General features: G+C 42.1%; 1 protein-coding gene across 1 annotated transcript in view; it reads right to left on the bottom strand.

Moving 5' to 3' along the window:
• LOC124167136 (hemicentin-1) overlaps positions 1 to 19888 on the bottom strand; it is a 693290-nt gene that overhangs the window by 109993 nt on the left and 563409 nt on the right. Inside the window, exon 10 of the mRNA XM_046544934.1 lies at positions 18076 to 18347. Coding sequence (XP_046400890.1) covers positions 18076 to 18347 — 272 coding nt within the window. The remainder of the gene's footprint in view (positions 1 to 18075; positions 18348 to 19888) is intronic.

Below are 19888 nucleotides of genomic sequence, written 5' to 3'. Positions count from 1 at the left end.
ACGTCATACGCTGCAAAAGGCCAAAAACTGGAAGTCTGGCTACTGATTTTCTTGAGGACGACGTAAAGGTGGCCCCATTATATCACATTGAGTGTAGATTTCTGTTGCAGCAATGGTCACTTTTTAATAGTTTTTAAAAAATGTCCACAGTGTGGCAATGAGTGCATATCGATCAACTCTTTAACATGATTTTGCAGAAAAGCATTAGTAATTGTAAGGAATAGCATTAAAAAGTCATAAATTCGATAAATCACATATTCACAAAGTTAAATATCGTTTAAAAGACGTATTTTTATTTTCTTTTTGGAAAACAGATCTCTCTTCCCGTAAATGACATGAGTGGCGACTTTTTTTTAAAACCAATTTAAATGCGAGGTGGGTGACTACTATTCTATATTCCGTGTATAGTATCCTCTTTTGTTCACCTTAATTATTGCTTGTTTCACCCAGGAAAAACATTCAGCTCATTCTACCCTCAGACCTCGATATGTATTGGCTGAGCACTCGATCGATGTTCCCCGACCCCACTAACCTTGCTACTTGCAACTTTCTCCTGCACACTCAGCTCAAAAAAGCCACTTAAAGGAAGAAGATTTGAGACCAAGATTAAGGGAAACGCAAGAAGGAGATTAGGTTGTGACAAATGAAGCACATCAAAATTATTTAAAAAGTTGAAATACCATTGGGAAAAATGTTTGCGTAGGTCAGGAGAATACAGCATATGCAACTTGTAAATGAAGTAAATTTAATGTTATGATTAGAGTCCGCGTATCTTTCGACGATACCTCGAGTATGTGACACTATCATGAGCACACATTTTACCCAGTCTTAAAGGATGGCGGGGTGATGTCAGCCATAAAATTAAGCAATTAGGGGAACGTACATGGTGGCTGAAGGATTTACATTCGATCAAGTCGGCCCCATTATAAGAAATGTTGGAACCAAAGATGATGAAGAAGTGAACTTTACGCTGAATGATAGGTATTTGAATTTATAATTGATAATTATTTCAGTAGTTTTCATAGGCGTACCCAGTGAGGGGCAGGAGGGGGCAGCTGCCCCCCAAGATGCAAAAATCGCAAATGTCTTTAAGGAAAATAATATTTTTTCAAGCAAATAATTTTAAAAACTAATAAAGAGCTGTAACAGTTTCCTTAAAATGTTGATTTCATTAATCTTTTCCATGCATAAATCTTGCCTACACCTTGAAAAACCATGGCTTGCCCCCCTCCTAATTTTAATCCTGGGTACGCCCTTGTTAGTTTTGGATATATTTCGTTACATGGAATACGTTTAGCTTGAAAAATGCTTCAACACCTACCATGCAATCAATCACAAGTGGCCTAACCGAAGAAATCTCTATGCAATTCACTCCTAAGAATCATTTGATGATTATTAGGACTTATCAATATTACGTTGTGGTCGGTAGTCTACTGGATGCTATTAAAAATTGAGGTAGCTGCAGGCTGATCATCCGTTAACAATTTCCATGCCCATGTCACCGTTTACTGATATTTCTGAAGCTCACATTTTTCGATTTCCTTTCATTTTCCGAGCTCATAATTACCATTATGTGCAATTTATGTCTGAAAAATTAACCTTTTCAAGACACTCTAAGCGACTACCTCAGATCTTTTATCAATTAGATTTCCAATTTTGCTTTGCAGGAAGCGCGACTTTACCTCTTTATTCCCGCATTTCCAAAATTCATTAATTCTAACCTGTTCTTCGCCCTCATAATTTTCATTCCGACTGTGGACCCCTTTAGCTCAAGGCTCTTTATTCCCTGCAGACACATTTACCCAGCCACTTCCATTCTCTTCCTCCACTACCAACAAGTCCTCTCCTCAACGACTCATGAGTCGCTGCTCCGCCGCTTAGCGCTCAGCGCCGAAAACCTCAGTTATAACAGCTTCCGTGTTTGGAATCGCAAAGTTGGGCGGGCTTAATTTTATTACTCTCCATCCTTTCTGCAAGGACGAAATCATTCCGGAGTGAAGGAGAAGGGATTTAATATCTTAACCTGTTGATGATTGAAGTGGATGGGAAGTTATGTTAATTTTGGGCGAGATTCATTACGGCGACGTGTGTTTTACGCGCTACAGTTTATGCAGGTTAAGGTTTTGGAGGGAGAGGAAAAAAAAAGAAGTTTACGCATGCGTGCCGCAGGCTGATTAAGTGTTTCAAAATTCCAGAATTAGTAGGCGGAGCACAGGAGTCGAGATACCTACAGCGAGGGATCCCTCAACTTTCCAAGAAGGGCTTAAGACTCCGAAATTCCCTTGGAATTGAAGCCTTCAGACAATTATTCGGAAAGTTTTACGGATCGTTTGATGAACACAACGGAAATTAATGTGAGGATCGTCGTATCAACTTCAGGTAGTACTGAGAGTAATTATTAGAATATACATTATTGGTTAAAAGGTACATTATTCGCGGATTCTAAGTCCTTTTTTGATGTCGTCATATAGAAGTAGTGCATAATTTAGTTGAAACGCATCATTTGACGGCAATTGATAGAATATTAATGGGTTTAGAATTTAAACGATACTCAAATCTCACAAATTCTCATCATGTTTATATATATCAATATTAAATAAGGCATACAAAAAGGCAGTAAGAGTTCTTTCTTGTGCCCAGCCCTGGGATCACTGTAAGCCACTCTTCACCAAGCTTGGCATTTTGACCCTGTACTCTATGTATATAATGAAGTGTCTTTGTGATGTAAAGGTAAATCTATATTCCTTGGAGACAAGAGGAAATGTGCAAAACCACTTTATCAGAAACAGGAATATCCTTAATGTCCCTTATTGCCGACTATCCATAACCTATAAAACATTTCATACTACGAAGTTGCACCTGTTCAATAGTTTGCCTTCTGAAGCCAAAATTATTAATCTTACCAAATTTAAAAGAGTTGTTCATGCCTGGCTCATAAGAAATGTCTTCTACTCCATTGAAAAATTCCTATAGTGACATGATACCGTTGTAACTTATCATTTCTGTAATTGCAATGATAATATATTCTGTGCTTATAATTTTGTACATTAATTTTTGACGAAGACCAATACAAGGTGTATCTTGTTTTATTAATAATAAAATCTATTATTATTATTATTGGGCATTAAATAAAGTAATATAAGTTTAGGTGCTTTCCTGGCGAACGATGTGGATGAATATTTCGCGAGATACCCACTAGTTTAGCTTTTCTATTGGAGCCGACGTTTAAATGGCGAACTCTGCCATCGTCCTCAGGGCGTTGAGTGCTGGGTCAAGATTTGTCAGCCTTTATATATATTCCGGCCGGGTGTAGGGTCATCTCTGATTGGCCGTCGTCGATTTCGTCGTTTTTGTTTTCCCGTGGCGCCTTAATGGTCTTGAGCACCGGTTTCCATACTTGCCTGATTGCGTATCCCGTGTCGAGGTCGATTGTAGAATTTCTCTGATAACCTTATTTATTCATTTATTTAAGGAGTTGCTCACATAAAGCATTTCTGCAAATTTATAGTGACGCAGTAACAAACATAAAATTTTAACATAAAAAATTTGAACAGAGAGCAGTGGCTTAAGATAGTAAAGAACAAAATAGAAGGCACGAGGAAAGGGAGGTGAAGGGGGAGGTTTATTTATTAGCCGAGGAATGGGACATGGCAAGTTTGATAAATGAGTTTAAGGGCAGAAAAAAAACGGGTCAATATTGTCTGGTAATGAATTGAGCAAGGAGCAAAGGCGGTGTTGGAGTGAGCGCTTAACGAGGGATAGTCTAGGGATAGGCGTATGGAGTAAGGAATGTGTACGAGTGGGTCGGCAAGGCACTCTGAAATTAATGGATGAAAGCAAATCAGGACAATAAATGTGTGAATTTAGAATATTGTGAATAAGTTTTAAGTCTGTTTTAGTCCTTTGTTGGGAGAGATCAGTCCTTAATAGGGAAGATAAGAGTGAGCTGGTGGACATGTCACGTAAGTGGGGAACTCTGCGTCTTACGATTCTGGCGAAGAAGCTTGTTATACTGTCAAGAGAGGTGAGGTTAGAGGAAGCTGCGATGGACCATATGATGAGAGCAATATCCGGTGACTGGAAGAATAAATGCCGAGAAATATGATTTTAAAGCTGTGGGATCGGCTATTTCTGTGTATCTTGAGTGTAAAGTATCTTTCTGAGTTATCTCAAGAGCCTCCTTTGTCGGCGGTCCTAGTAGCCTCTATATCTGCAAATAAGTTTTGCGTCGTCAACAACGATCCAATGTTCCCGGCTGAGGCTATCTTCCGCGACGGCTGGCTCCTGGGATCATTAATACGTCACGGGAAAATATTCAAAATAAAATAAAGTCATAAAAATGTTTGAGAAGCTGGCATCCCTTGGGAACTGAATATTAAGGTTTCAGTTATGAGAGCATTCTTCGTACTTTTGTAATCGCAAAACAATTTCACCGCAATGCACAATTTTTTCGCATCGATATTCCGGTAAAATAAAAATTCAAACAACCCTCTAAAATGCTACCTAAATATAAGAGAATGCACCTGCAAAGTAGGAGGAATGAAAAAAAACAAGTACTTGATACAAAATGGTCCCTTATACAAAAAAAGTTTCAAAGAAATATCACATTAACCGCGGTAAGTATTGAAATTAACTGTGCACTGACCGGAGACTCTACATAACTTTACAGTGTTGATGGGGAAAATATACATATAAATCTTTAACAGTCAAAAGTTGTACTTAGTGAACACTCTACCTTCTGTCTTTTTCCGCGCGTGAAATCGACAAAATTGATCCCTTCTTTGAGTAGTGAAGGCAGTGAGTAATTCAACAATAGAAAAAAAAGAAAATCGCTGATGCATCCATTAGCCCGCTCTCTTTATTTCGCTTAGAATTTATTTAGTGCACCACTCACGCGATATAACTCACAGGCGCACGCTCATTAGCGGCAGTGATTCTCAGGACTGTGAATTACTGCCCCGTGCAGAAAGGGGTAAGTGCATTACACTGCCGCATCCCGTGACGTAATGCGCTGCCGCATTTGAACACGAGAGCTCTGTTCAATCTTCTCTCGAAGCTACGGCTCCGTAGTAATTCAGCGCAGTTCGAACGTTTGCCGCGCCCATAAAATCGAAATCGGCTTAATGTATCCTCCGGAACCATCGGCGTGACAGCCAGTGCCCTGTCCAATTCAGAGCTCTTGTAAAATGTGACGAGGAATCAACTGGACGAAAATCAACTCAAAATGAAGACAGGAAGGAAAATTGGAAGAGACAAATGCTCTAACTGAATATGGGTGAATACTGAACATCCTCGCAACAACCATTAGCAAGCAATCTTCGATGTTATATACGAGGTGTGTTCATATGTTAAAATCGAAATTTAGTTTTTTGAAAATAATATTTATTCATTCGTCTGCATTATTGTTGTCCCCCCAAAAATGTCCCGATTAATGACGACATATTACTCGTATGTCCTTGTAAAAAGAGAAGCCTTATAAACAGCTTAAGTAGATGACATGGCAACTTAGTTGACCACATTATGAGGCATGATGGCCTGATGGAAACAATCGTAGAGGGATAGGTGGAAGGGAAGGATGGCAAGGGACGGCCCCGATTGAGTTATTCAGGGCAGGTTATATAGGATGTAAAAGATAGGACATACGTCACTATGAAAAGGCTAGTGGATAGGAGAGAAAAATAGAGAGCTGCTTCAAACCAGTCTTATAGGATTGTCGACGCCAACGCTTCTTCCAATCCTAGAAACACAACTCTCAAACTCGATCTTTGGGATAGCCCTTAGATTTATTTTAATTTCCTCTATGCTTGTAAAACCACAGCCATTTAGTCTTATCCTTATTTTTGAAAATAGGAAAAATCACACGAAGTCTGACGAATATGGAGGCTAGGGTATCGTTACAGTATTGTTTTTCGACAAAAACTCACGAACAAGCGTTGAAACGTGAGCCAAAAATCGGCGAACTCATAAAAATACGTCTAACCTTAGCATTTTTCTGACTTCCAAACTCTCTTTGCTTTAAGTTGAACAATATTTTCTCTTGGAGACGAAAAAAATTACTCCGTGACAAGACTGACTCCCGCACGGGGGGAGGAGAGTTATCTCTTCCTTTGGGGAGTCGCGCCCCCACGGACCCGAGCCCACCGAGGAGACAAGCTCGTAAAAAAACCCCGTCGCTCGCTCGGATAGTGTCCAGACAGCATGTGACTCTGCTGCTCTGAGTAGCCGTAAGATCTGGCGTCCAGAATCACCCACGTGTTTGCCGTGCGTGGAGACCCGTACGTGGGGGAGAAGGGGATCCTGGTGGGTGAGCTCTCCGGCACCCAGCTGGGCGTCGGATACCCGGTATGGGCCGGAGTTCAACACCCCACTTCGGCCCTGGATTCCCCGCAAAACGGGCGGCCGAGAAGAGCCCAGCTCGGTCAATCGGCTCCTGGCGGCTGGGGAGCTTGGCGGCTCCTTCCGAGCGTACGCCAGGACGGGTTAGTGCTGGAGATATGGGGGTCTCCGTAGGGCGGCTGAAGGCGTGTGGGTTCGGAGGGCCCCCGCGCTGGAGGTTCTAACCCGAAAGAGACCCCCTTTCGAAGGTTCCTATGTCCCTTGGGTAGCCCTGGCGACCACACCGAATCTCGGTGTGGCGTCCCGAATGTGTGGCTCCGTGGTGGGTGGGGAGCCCAGGGGATGAAATATAACGTAGTATGGAGTCTGAAATTCTTCCTCCACCAAAGAGATCCCGCCCGGACACGGGCGGAGGAGAACAGTTATTCGAAAGAGCAAAACGGTTTCTGTCATTGAAATGCTCCAAGGACGGCGAAAATTTGAAAAAGGTTTCTCCCTTCTTCATTAAAAAAGCACTTCAAGCCATCATTCCAAGAGAGCCAAACTCAGTAAAGAAACTAAGAGATGGTTCCCTACTAATCGAAACAGCCAATAACGTACAAGCCGAAAAATTGTTAAAAGTAGATAAGTTGCACGATATACCAATCAATGTCGAGATCCACCGTACTCTAAATACATCTAGGGGTGTGATCAGCCACTACGACCTACTATATGTCGAACCAGACGAAATTAAGAAGGAGATGGCTTCCCAGGGTGTCATTGATTGTCGACGACTTACAACAAAGCGTAACGGTGAAGTGATTAATACTACCTCGGTAATCCTCACGTTCGGTTTGGATAAAATCCCGAGCAAAGTCTACCTAGGCTATGAATCGGTACCTGTGAGACCTTTCTTTCCCAACCCGATGCGTTGCTTTCAATGCCAAAAATTCGGCCACATCGCACCGCGATGTGAGGGCAAGAACACCTGCCCGCGCTGTGGCAAGGACAAGCATGACGGTGAGAAATGTTCATCGGAGCCTTTCTGCGTCAACTGCGAGGGCACGCATCCATCGTACTCCCGAGATTGTCCCGTCATGAAAGATGAAAGGAGGATAATGGAAATAAAGACCCTGGAAAGAATCCCCTATTCCGAGGCACGAATGAAATACCGGTCACAGATGGCCCCAACATTTTCAAAATCGTATTCGCAAATAGTCGCAACCACCACTAAAAAAACTACATGTACCATCTCTACTCAGACTTATAATGATTTTCGCATTGAGAGCACGAAGATGCCCATACGAGAACAAAAAAAAAACAGAAAAGCAAATTAATAAAGTAACAGACAGGAAAAGTCATTCTAAGGCGGTTTCCCCTAAGAAAAACCCAAAATCTACTTCTGAGGATGCTGGGAATAAGCGGGATAAAACACCCCCACCCACATCCTCTAAAGATGCACAATATGATGCCATGGAAGAAGACCTCTGTGTCTCGGACACAGAAGTGTTCCAGGCCAGGATAAAGCAGAGGAAACAGCGGTTAAAACGTTGATCCTCCGCTCACTGTGTACATACGTACATTTCCAGATTTTAACCTATTTATTTATTTATTTTAACAATTTAAACCATGAATTTTATTCTACAATGGAATATGAATGGTTTTTATAGGCACAAGGAGGAGCTGGTTGTTTTAATTAGAGACTATAACCCCGTCTGCATATGCCTGCAAGAGACGCATTTTAAGCTGACAGACAAGACCGTTTTAAAAGGTTTTAAATTTTTTAGACTTGACGACACCAGTGGTCAGCGAGCCCAGGGTGGAGTGGCAATTGCTATTCGGGAGGCCCTATACACCTCACGAGTGCAATTGGACACTCCGCTGCAGGCAATTGCAGTGACAGTACACGCACCCGAGGCAATTACTCTCTGCAACGTATATCTGCCGGAAGGTGCACCTGTGAGTCGAGTTAATTTAGAATCCCTCGTTCGTCAGTTACCTCGGCCCTATGTTTTAATGGGTGACTTCAACGCACACGACACCCTATGGGGTAGCACAAGAACTCAGTGCAATCAAAGGGGACACATAGTCACAAATTTTATCAATGACCTTAACTTGTTTTTACTAAACACCGGTGAAAAAACTCGATTCAACAGCTTCAACGGTACCTTCTCGTGTATCGACTTAAGTATTTCGACAGGTGGCCTAATGCGTAGGCTTGAGTGGTCCGTACATAAAGATTTATGCGGTAGCGACCACTACCCTATTTTAATTACTAAAGGTGGCGGTTTTATCCACCGTCCGACTCAACCAAGCAATTGGGTTGTCCGCAAGGCCAATTGGTCTCTTTTTAAAAGAAATTTTTATTTTAACCACGACGACAATGTGAATGGTGTGGGGAACATAAAAGTACTCACAGATAACATTCTAGAAGCCGCAAATTCCACCGTACCCCGTTCTAAATGCAAATCTCACAGGCCCACAGTTCCTTGGTGGAACGAGGAGTGCGCAAAAGCTATACAGGTGCGAAAGAGGGCACTCCGAATATTTAGCAAATATCCTACGGCGACAAATCTCACCGCCTTCCGGCGCCTCAGAGCGAAAGCTCGGCAAGTGGTTAAGGAGGCCAAGAAAGCTTCATGGGAGGAGTTTGTGTGTTCTATAAACCACAGGACTCCCATATCCAACATCTGGAGGAAGATTAAAAGCATCTCTGGCTCTAACCACAACCCTGCAATTTCATCCCTGAAGGAGACTGACCGAGTTCTGACGACACCTCCCGAAATAAGCGAGTGCTTTGGACGTCGACTCTCGGAGACGAGTCGTAACGGCAGCTACGACGAACCATTTAGAACACTGAAAGAGCAGAATGAGACGATACCTCTTACCTTTAACCCGAGAGACTCTGGCGAGGTTTACAACGACCCCTTTTCTCTGTGGGAGTTGACCTCCGCCATCCTCGAATCCCGTGACGGCTCACCAGGAATAGATAAGGTGCATAACGCTTTTCTAAGAAATCTTCCCAAAGAAGCACTCCCCCATATGCTGCGATCCCTTAACCAAATTTGGTCAGAGGGTAGTTTTCCAGACCCTTGGAGGGAGTCCATAGTCGTACCCATCCTTAAACAAGGAAAAGATGGATCGGACCCAAACAACTATAGACCGATATCTCTCACCAGCTGCGTATGCAAGGTGATGGAAAGAATGGTCAACCGTCGTCTCGTTTGGTGGTTGGAGCGGCGGAACCTTCTTTCGGATATCCAGTGCGGCTTTCGACGGGGTAGGTCAACCTCCGACCATCTCGTCAGGACTGACAGTTTCATTCAGGAAGCATTTCTCTTGCGGCAAAACGTAATTGGCGTGTTCTTCGACTTAGAGAAAGCGTATGACCGTGTTTGGCGGTACAAAATTCTGAAGACACTTGATAAATGGGGGTTTAAAGGAAATCTACCTATTTTCATTAAAAATTTTCTGTATGCCCGAGTTTTTAAAGTTAGAATAGGTGAATATCTATCTACCTTATATCCACAAGAAAATGGAGTACCCCAGGGGTCCGTACTGAGCGTGACCCTATTTGCCATTGCGATAAACGATGTGACCGAGTGTATCCGCTCCCCAGTTATGGGCTCCTTGTTTGTTGATGACCTCGCTATTTTCTGCAGGTCATCAAAATTAACGAATGCCTCTAGGCTGATCCAGCTGACTCTGAATAAGCTCTCCGTTTGGTCTCAGAGGAATGGATTCCGTTTCTCTACTGAGAAAACGAAATGCATTCACTTTTACCGAGGACGGGGTGTACAAGCCCCACCGTCCCTATATCTCAATGGTAATGAGCTTCCTTACGTTGAGAACGCCCGATTTCTGGGTATGACATTGGACCGGCGCCTGAATTGGCGCGAACATTTCCGAGCTCTAAGAGACAAATGCTTCAAAGTTCTGAACATTTTACGGTTTCTGTCACATTCGACATGGGGCGCGGATCGTACCTCAATGCTTATGCTGTATCGAGCATTAGTACGTTCAAGGCTAGACTACGGATCGATTGTGTACTCATCCGCCCGTGAGACCTACATGAAACCGCTCTCGACGGTTCATAATACGGGACTGCGTTTAGCAACCGGTGCCTTCAGGACCTCCCCTGTCTTGAGCATTTACGCCGATGCAGGAGAGCCTCCCCTAGTCAATCGCAGAGAGACGTTGATGTGCAATTATGCCACAAAAATTTTATCCGCGCCGAACCACCCCTGTTTTAACATTATTTCTCACCCACTGCTTTTAGACCTTTTTAACCGAAAGACAAGATCCACTAAACCTCTAAGTGTTCGCTTCAGAAACCTAATCGCAGAACGCAATTTTACCTTGCCAGCCACGTACCCCACTGGGTACAGCAACGTGCCGCCGTGGTTAATTCCCCGGCCAGCTTTGAGACTTGATCTTACTCGCTGCTCTAAATCTACTACTATGCCGGGAGAATACCAACAACTTTTCAAGGAATTCCGCGCCGAAAACTCCGAATCTACGTTCGTGTACACTGACGGTTCGAAATCGGATACCGCCTGTGGGTGCGCTGTGGTATCCCCATATCATGGAGTCCTTAAGGCAAAATTGCATCCGTACTGTTCCATTTTTACGGCTGAGCTCACTGCCATTAGGATTGCTCTCCGATCCATTAAAAACAGTGTTGCGTCATTTATGATCTGTACAGATTCTTACAGTGCTCTCCAATCCATATCTCTTTATTCTCCTTGTCACCCCATTGTTCAGGACATACAAAGCACTCTGTTATCCCTGAGTAAAAAAGGGACCACTATAAGCTTCGCTTGGGTCCCTGGACATGTGGGCATACCAGGGAATGAGAAAGCAGACTCTGCAGCCAAAGATGCGCTCAGGTCTCCGGATACAGATTTTCAGTTAATGCCAGCGGAAGATTTAGGGAATGCCATGAGGGGTATGATTAGACAAAATTGGAAGACGCAATGGCTCGAAATCCAAAATAACAAACTTCGGGAAATAAAGCCCGTAATAACTGCGTGGCAGACCTCTATAAGAAATGTCCGCAGGGAGGAAGTGGTTTTAACACGCTTAAGAATTGGTCACTGCTTATTAACCCATTCATACCTCTTCACCGAAGAGAGAATACAGCCCCAATGCTTAAATTGCGATTGTCCACTAACAGTGCGACATATCCTGACGGACTGTGCAAGATATCGTACTGCACGGGTGAATCACAACCTCGGAGTCAACCTAGCTGAGGTACTAGGAGACACTCCCGAAAACATTTCCCGACTGATAGCATTCCTACACTCAACTCGACTTTTCAATAAAATATAAATGATACTCTTGTAAATTATTGACACGTTAATTTCAGAACGGGCCTAATCCCCTTTATCAATACCAGTCAGTGAGTGGTGCAAAATGGCCTTAGCCGCCGACGCACCCTATAAAATAAACACTACTACTACAAGACTGAAAAACACACTTTATGAAGATAAGTTCATTATTGAGAGTAATCACTCAGCTGAGGTAAAAGACGATTATTGTACTTAAAAAATTTGCTGATGACTTATCACTCAATAATGGTAACATAATGAAACACATTCATCAATTTTAATGTCAAAATTCCGACCTACGGCACCAAAAAGCAAAGCCATAGTCATGAACCACACCACTTTATATCTAAAATTTCTGTGCACGTGTATAACTACAAAATATTACCTTGCGTTACAACAGTTTTATAGAATGACACAAGTCCAATATGTAGGAAATTAGGATGATATGTTATTTTGTACATTTTTGGGATTATAAGGCTGCTACCGCGATTTTTTTTTCAACAAATAGCTGAACTGATAACAGACTGAGATTACTGAAGTCAGGGTAAAGAGGAAGAATCGGCCGATGACGCAATCTTACACACTCCATCAGCGACATTGCCTACTACGCAGTGGTGTCATAGTGCCGGAACGCCGTTCTGGCACTGGTTAAGAAAAGACATAATAATAGTCAAATAACAATTTTATCATTTTTGGTGCCTCAAAATTTCTAATAAATGCTTTCATAATTTTTTTGTAATAAAAGCCAAGTAAAAATTCGTTATAAAAACACGTAGAGTAATATTTCACTGTTGAAAAAACTAAGGAAAGTGTGTTCCGGTACTGATAATTTTGCCATGACAAAACTGCTGCTACGCCACACAGAACTCCGATATTTGTGGCAATTCCGATTCATCATCGTTCCATGCTGCGCCTAACACAGTTGTGGGTGCGAACAATAGCGTTTTCCCGAACGGGCGAATCACCCTTTGGCTCTTTCGGGCCCGTATCCACCCACACACCCATCGGCGACTAGCTAACCCCGGTTCCGGAATGACTTAACGCTCGCACAAGTGGAGGGAGCCCTTATCGGCATCCACCGCCTATTGTGGTTCACTTTGTAAGCCACGCGAAAACCAGCCACCCACTGCGGCGAAGGGAGCAGAATGACCCCCCCTGGTCGGTACCTGTCCGCCTACACAACGCCCAACTACCACCCCTTCTCCATTATTACGGATAACGTGAGCGGCAAAAACTTTTAGCGCCCCAACGAAGCCACACCTGTCTCTGCAACGCGCTAAAACTACTCTCCCGACATATTCGCGCTTTAAAATATTTGGACCGTGTTTGATGGCCACAAAGTGAGCGCGAAATTGAGAGAGCGAAGATTTTCGCAACAGCACGTGAAGAACGATCGGGGATAAAACAGACGCTTGGTCTCTATATAGACGGATAAAAATTTTATCATACAAAGCAACATTAATTGGGAAATTTTAGTCGGTAGAAAAAGAAAACAGTATCCATCGCACTCTAGATACGAGAACCTTACATGTTTCTAAGATCTACAGCGGATTGTTGCCAAGTTAAACTTCAAATTTAAACTTGAGTTTACTTAGAATAAGAATGTTTCTTTATATCATAATTAGTCTTGAGTGCTCTTCGTGGACAAGGGATAAACGGATGGTACAGCGGGAATATGCTACCTTGCCTATTCACTTATTCCAACAAAACATTTAATGCAATTCTTCAGGCCTAAAACTTCCCTCAAATAAGATGCATTGGCGGTGCCTGTATAAATTTGGGTGCCTTCTTAAAGAAGTTGTACCCATAGGCTAAGACGCAAGTGTTTATGGTCAAATATCAAAGTAAAAGTTTTTGAAGATTCAAATTCAACATGGGGCTTTCTCAATGACCTGACTTTTTTAAGTTACGAATAAATCAATATCAACCTAACTCGATATCAAATAGAGAGTGAAATGGGACAAATATCAAGGAATCGAGAAAAATAACAATTTTTATAGTGATTTTATACCGTTTAATCTGTAGTAATCCTCTACCAAACTTGTACCGAAACTTTAGCCGCGCATAGAATAATTTTTGAATGTTTGAACCATGTCACAATAGAGTGGTTTCCTATTACTTTTTTAATGCCTAAATCGAAAAATTATTATTACTCCTGGAGTACGTATTTCACGCTTTTAGATTTTTAAATGACGATACCTATTTTTCGCGATTAAATGAAAAGTGAAAATTTTCAAGGGCGCGAAAACGCGACGGCTAAGTATGAACGTTTTGGTTCCCGCTGCCGCAAGTGAGGTGACCTTGGGGCGAGGCTCTGAGCGCTGATACCACGCAGGATGCTAGCACGTAGCAGAGTACCATGCTAGCTGGTAGCGCTTGGCTTAAATAAGGATTATTAATACCTTATCAAACGAGGAAAACTTTCCGACCTTAGCCAGTTTTAAGAGGTGATTATTAAGACATGTTTCCCTGAGCTCTGTGCCTCATGCATGCATTGGTAACCTCAGACGATGTAAAACTCCTATCTACTCGTATAGAAACTAGGTCCCTGTGACGTCACGTGGAGTGGCATCGCATAGGCGCCAATCTGGCCTTTTTCAATAGAGGATAAAATTGACCCTTGCCATTCGTCTAAACCGGTATTTCTAAAACCAAATAATTTGTATATTATGAATACACTAATGGTGGGTAACGAATCGCAATCAATGCCTTTCGTTTTCTTTGATGAAGGAAACTACCCTATTGGAGTTCTTATCTTATCAAAGACTGTAACCGGTGGATTTTGTTCCGCTGCTCACGTTCAAAGGACAAACAGTATACGCCTCAGACGCGGTTCGACTAATTCGAAAAGGTCGCGGGCACATCGATGTCAAAATGAAATTTGAGGATAGATAAGCAGCCTCCATGCACCTCCTTCCATCCAGGGATGAAGAGCAGAAGTCTTCTCTCGTGCTGCCAGCGATGGATTACGTCAACCTCCTAAAACCCAAACGCCGCCCGCCTCGATATCTCCGTGACACGGCATCCTCGCTCACCCAAACGTGCGGAGTTCTCAGATCCTCGTGATTCGCGTTCAGTGGGTGACCCGCCGTCACGTTCCCCGTATCACGTTCCCGACGCTTCAAACACTCCCCTATCTCCGGCAGTTCACAGTCACACATAGGTACTAGCAGTAGCGGATCCAGGATAGGAACAAGGGGGCTAAGTATGGGGTAAGCTCCCAGAAGTATTGCGGGTCCGAACAAAAGTACCATTATACCTAGTGTCAATTGGATGTTCAAGGGAGGCTATAGCCCCATTAGCCCCTCTATAGATCCACCACTGGTTACACGGTCGACTATTTTCTCCCATTCCTCCCTATCCTACGCTAACCTACTCCCGTACGAGCAATATAGACAAAGGTACTGCATAGAGGAGGCCCAATTCCGTTTTGACTGATTAAACCCTTAATTTCTAACTTCGAACAATTCGCAAAATTTTTATACCTATTTCAGGACTAATATTTTATTTTTTATTATATTTATCACTTTAGCAATAAATATATCTTTACAAAAAGTATTTAAAGCTCAAAGTAAATTGGAAAATGAGGAAATATAAATTAATAAGGCATCAATTAATTTCAATTAACATTACGAACTAATTCTTGCACACCATCTCCTGAAGTACTTATTGCAGATTTCTCGCGAAACACCCTGTATATGGCCAAGAGAACAACAATCACTTTGATACATCTAGGATATTGTTTGATCGGATATTTTTTCTCTTGTGTTCACCCAAGGGGAATGCATATAAGAGGCCTGATTTCATCCATTAGAATTTTAATTTCTGTCGCTACTTCGGTTGTATTTAAATCGCTTTTCAAAAATGTCCGCGGCGCGGTGATGAGTGCAAAACGATCCAAGGTTTTTCCAGTATTTATCAGTTTGGTCTTGGAAAATGCGATGAATAACATTAAAGAGTTGCGATTTTCATACATCAAAGCATCATGAAAGTACATTTTTGGTTAAAACTCCTAATTATATCTTATTCCCCCGGAAAACCCGGATCACTTTGTCCGTCAGCGACGCGAGTGGCGACTTTTGTAAACTCATGAAAATGCGCGGTGGGCGACAACACATTTAGAGAACTACTTGAGGATCCTCTTTTGTAATATTCGTGAGCATAGAATAGGGACACGGAAGAGTCGAGCGTGGGGAAAAATCACAAAAAAAATGCGCGCGACAAATGGAGTCGGATCGTGAATGGAATGCACTCTCCTATTGCCAGATGGCCCACATCGGGAAGATGAATTTTTTCGGCAACGTGCAGAGAGGGTTATAAAGGTAACAGAGAATAGATCGGTGAAATAGAGCTCCGTGGTCATGTCCACCTCGTCCTCTCGTCCCTGCACGATCAACCATAGTCCGTGCTCGCGAGCGATCCTAATACGTGGTCACGTAATGCTGGAAATAAAAGACGGAAGGGATGCGCGAGACAAAAGACGAGGGATTTACGCGGAACAACAAATGAAAAACGTTGTCCGTATTACAAATGGATTTTTGGGATCTCAATTCAGCTTGGGCAGATACACCGATAGGAGCTGCAATTTATTTGTAGCATAATTATCTGTCCTCGATAAATCTGCGTGAATCTTAAAGATTGCAGTTACAATTATTTTGTCGTGGTGGCTCGTAGATAGGGTTTGGCAACCTTAGGTAGAACAGTAACCAAAAAAGCATCAAGTTCGTTGACTCACAGCTTATATTCACAAGAGCGCGCGCGGTAACCATGGGATGAAGCAATTAAAAGCCCAGCTTCCGTATTATTACGGGAAATAGAAGAATAAAATGAAATACTTAAAATAACTTAGGTCTATTATAATCCTGATATTTCTCCAACTTCGTGAGATTTCATATCAACGGATTTAAATATACAATCGAAATGTCAGCCTCAATGTCAACAGAGTAAAACCTTCGCCTGCCCAAAACGAAAGTAGTGGGTTCGAGTCCCACCTTCGATAAATGTATATTATGTTTCTCGGAATCCCATTTTAGGTTTGCGCTCCCGCCATTCATTTGTTTGGTTTTTCTTTTCACCACAAGAGGGTGGGATGTAGCCCGGCCACGAGGAGCGGAGTCGCGTGGCATCTGTCTCTCAGCGGGATTTAGGTGGATTATTCCACCTCTTGAGTGGATAATGCGGCTTATTTCGGTTTGTGGGATAGTGTGATTCGTGAGGGTAATTCATGGGTAGTCTAAAACGAAAATAAAGTTCATGTGTCGAAGAAGATTTTACGCAGTCTCTTTTTTATGGTTGCTCAGGAGGATAACGCTAATCGTTAACAATCGCCAACCATTTATAAAAAGAAGAATGAAAAAGAATAAAATATGAACTTTCACATGAAATATTTATTCACACGTTTACACGACCATAGTTTCAACGTGATACGTCATCATCCGGTAATGATGACGCCTTATGTTGAAACCATGGTCGTGTAAATGTGTGAATAAATTTTTCGTGTGAAAGCACCACATCATATACATCAGGTGATTTCGGATTTTTATAATTCAATCTTGGCCCCATGTGCAGAAGCCAACGAGCTGTCTGGTACATATCTCCTCGGTGTTCGCCGCATGATAAACTATTTGATGGAATACAACTACAGCGGGAACAGGGATGAATTCCTTTTACATAAAGGTTTAAAATGCTAAGTGTTAGCTCCACGCTATTCTGAAATAAGTAAAGCCCAAGGAAATGAAACTTTACAGTACACGTTTCAAACTAATTTTTTGTCGGAAGGGATTACTTTTACGCAGCTACATGAAGACGTATTTCCTATTAACGGTTGGAAAAATGAAGTGTGGGATGTATGAAGAGACTTTTTTCACTTAATCCAAATGCAAACGCCCGTAAGGATGCAGGTAAAAGTGAATACCACCTGCGTATGGCAGCCTCAAGTAAGCTGGCATTGTTCCTTCGCAATACGTTGGAACCACTGGCGATAAGCTAAATCAGCTGACAGCGACATAAATTAGAGGAAGAAATTATACAGGAAGAAATAACATATTCTTCGAAACTTAGCACTTCAGTCCAGTCGAATCCACGGAATCATTACTGCCTCAGCTTTCATGACAAATATTCACGAAGATGAGGCTACACATGTCAACGGTCTAGACATTTTTTTTCTGTTTTAAGCTTCCGGATATACTCCCCATTAATTAGTACGCGAAATCCAAGCGGGTAAAATGAGCTTTTTGAAGCTCTCAAAACTTTTTTTATTGAACACTGTCACAAAGCTCCAAACATTCGTCATCGCTATACCAAGCGCAAACCAGTTGATTCCCATCACACGAAGCAAAACTGCATCACATTTGACTGCGGCCGAATTATGGAAAAAAATATGAAGTACGAAAACAAAAGAGCGGCGGAAAACATGATTATTTCGGCTCACCGGCACGAGGGAGTGCGCGTGGAAACGGCCCATGGGCTGGTCTCCCGCCTCCAGCCGCACCGAGCCCCACTCCCAGGCCACCGCCCTCGGGTGCGGGTCAGCGCACACCACCAGCCGCATCTCGGCCGTTGAGCCGGTAGGGACCGCCACCAGTTCCTCCTCGTCGCCGCGTCCGTCGTGGGCGGCGCCACCGGCCAGGAGCCACGAGTTGTAACTACCTAACGAGTTCTGGCCCCTCATCTGAGACGACCGCCTCAGAACTTGCGGACCACCTGGGAAGGAAAACAAGAGAAATAAGCAATTACCAAAACTATGTCGAGAGAGAGGGAGGGGTGGGGGAGACCTTAATGAAAGTGTATGGAACCTCATTTGGACCCGGAGACATAAAGGTACTCTACTAATGCCTAGACCCTTCCCCTACTCCAGGCCTAATTACCCAGTTCTAAGTGCGGCGAAATAATTTTATAATACGATATTACGCCATGCAACGCTTTCCCCAAATGGGATGTCATTCTCTAACTTGCAAAAGACGAGGGGTTGGAGAACTTTGCTCATCCTGCCTGTGGCGGACAACTGGCAAAACAAGGAAGATTACGCAAGACGATCACTGAATTGAGATTTCCTTGAATGACTAACCCTATCATCAAATGAAAAGAAAACGATATTTTGATACTGAAATCCTGAGGACTGAATTATTAAATTCGAAAATTACACAAAATAATTCAGCAAGTTTTTTTCTCCGTACACATTCAAAGCTACAAAAGCCACCAATTCAATTTTTCCCCATGAAAAAATATGCTACTCCATAGATTAGAATATTCATAGAAAAAATTGCGGCAGCAGTCTTAGAATTCCCAAAATGTACAAAAAACCATGTCATCCTGATTTCCTACATAGTGGACCTGTGTCATTCCATAAAATGATGGACGGGAAGATAATACTATGTAATTATAAACGCGCACAGAAATTTTAGATATGAAGGGTAAGCATAGGTATCTATGGAGTGAAGATAGAATAAAGATAAAAATATTATAGATGAAATTAAAATTTTCTAGGAGTAGGTTAAAAGATAAATTCAGGAGAACATAAAAGCAGCTTATCAATGGGGAATTCAAGACTGAATGAGACACAGATTAGTCGGAAAAAATTGTGGAAAATTAAAAAATATCAAATGTAATTCAAAGAGAGGCCACCAGAATGATAGAGGAAGTACAATTTTTAATCAAGACACCTAGAAACAAGAACGAGAACGAAGTAAGCAAGCTTTGTGGTGTGAAACTGTGACCTACTGATACCCAGAGCAGGATGCTCACCCATTAAATGTATTTAATTTGAAATGAAACTTGGTTTATCTGATGACGATTTCCTCCATTGGACGAAACCGGTCGTGCATTAATGACTTTTGAAATTTTACTGAAAAAAGGGTAATAATTTAATTTTTTAAATCAGTTACGAATTTTTACGAGGATGAAGTGGAATTATTAATTTTATTTTTTGATTTATATTGTTAATTTACTATTGATTTTAGATTTAGAAAACGAAAAATGCAATGAAAATAATAAAATAAAAAAATTCATATCAGTCAGTAATATTCATTTAAATAATAAATTAATTAAATAATAAAGCGCATCAAATTGTGCCTAAAATTTCAGCTAATCTGAAAGAATATAATTTTTACTCTTAGGCCCTTTTTATAGGTAATTATGATGAGCACATTTGGAGCTCGAAATGAGATGCCTATTTTTTGATTCGGTGTTCGATTTTTCGTCTATTTTATGCAAATTGATGGCATCAAATGCTCCCACGGTCGATT

This window comes from Ischnura elegans, chromosome 10, assembly GCF_921293095.1.
Source record: "Ischnura elegans chromosome 10, ioIscEleg1.1, whole genome shotgun sequence".
NCBI classification, from domain to species: Eukaryota; Metazoa; Arthropoda; class Insecta; order Odonata; family Coenagrionidae; genus Ischnura; species Ischnura elegans.
Note: the sequence above shows the minus strand (reverse complement) of the source record. Positions and strands in the feature narration are given on the sequence as shown.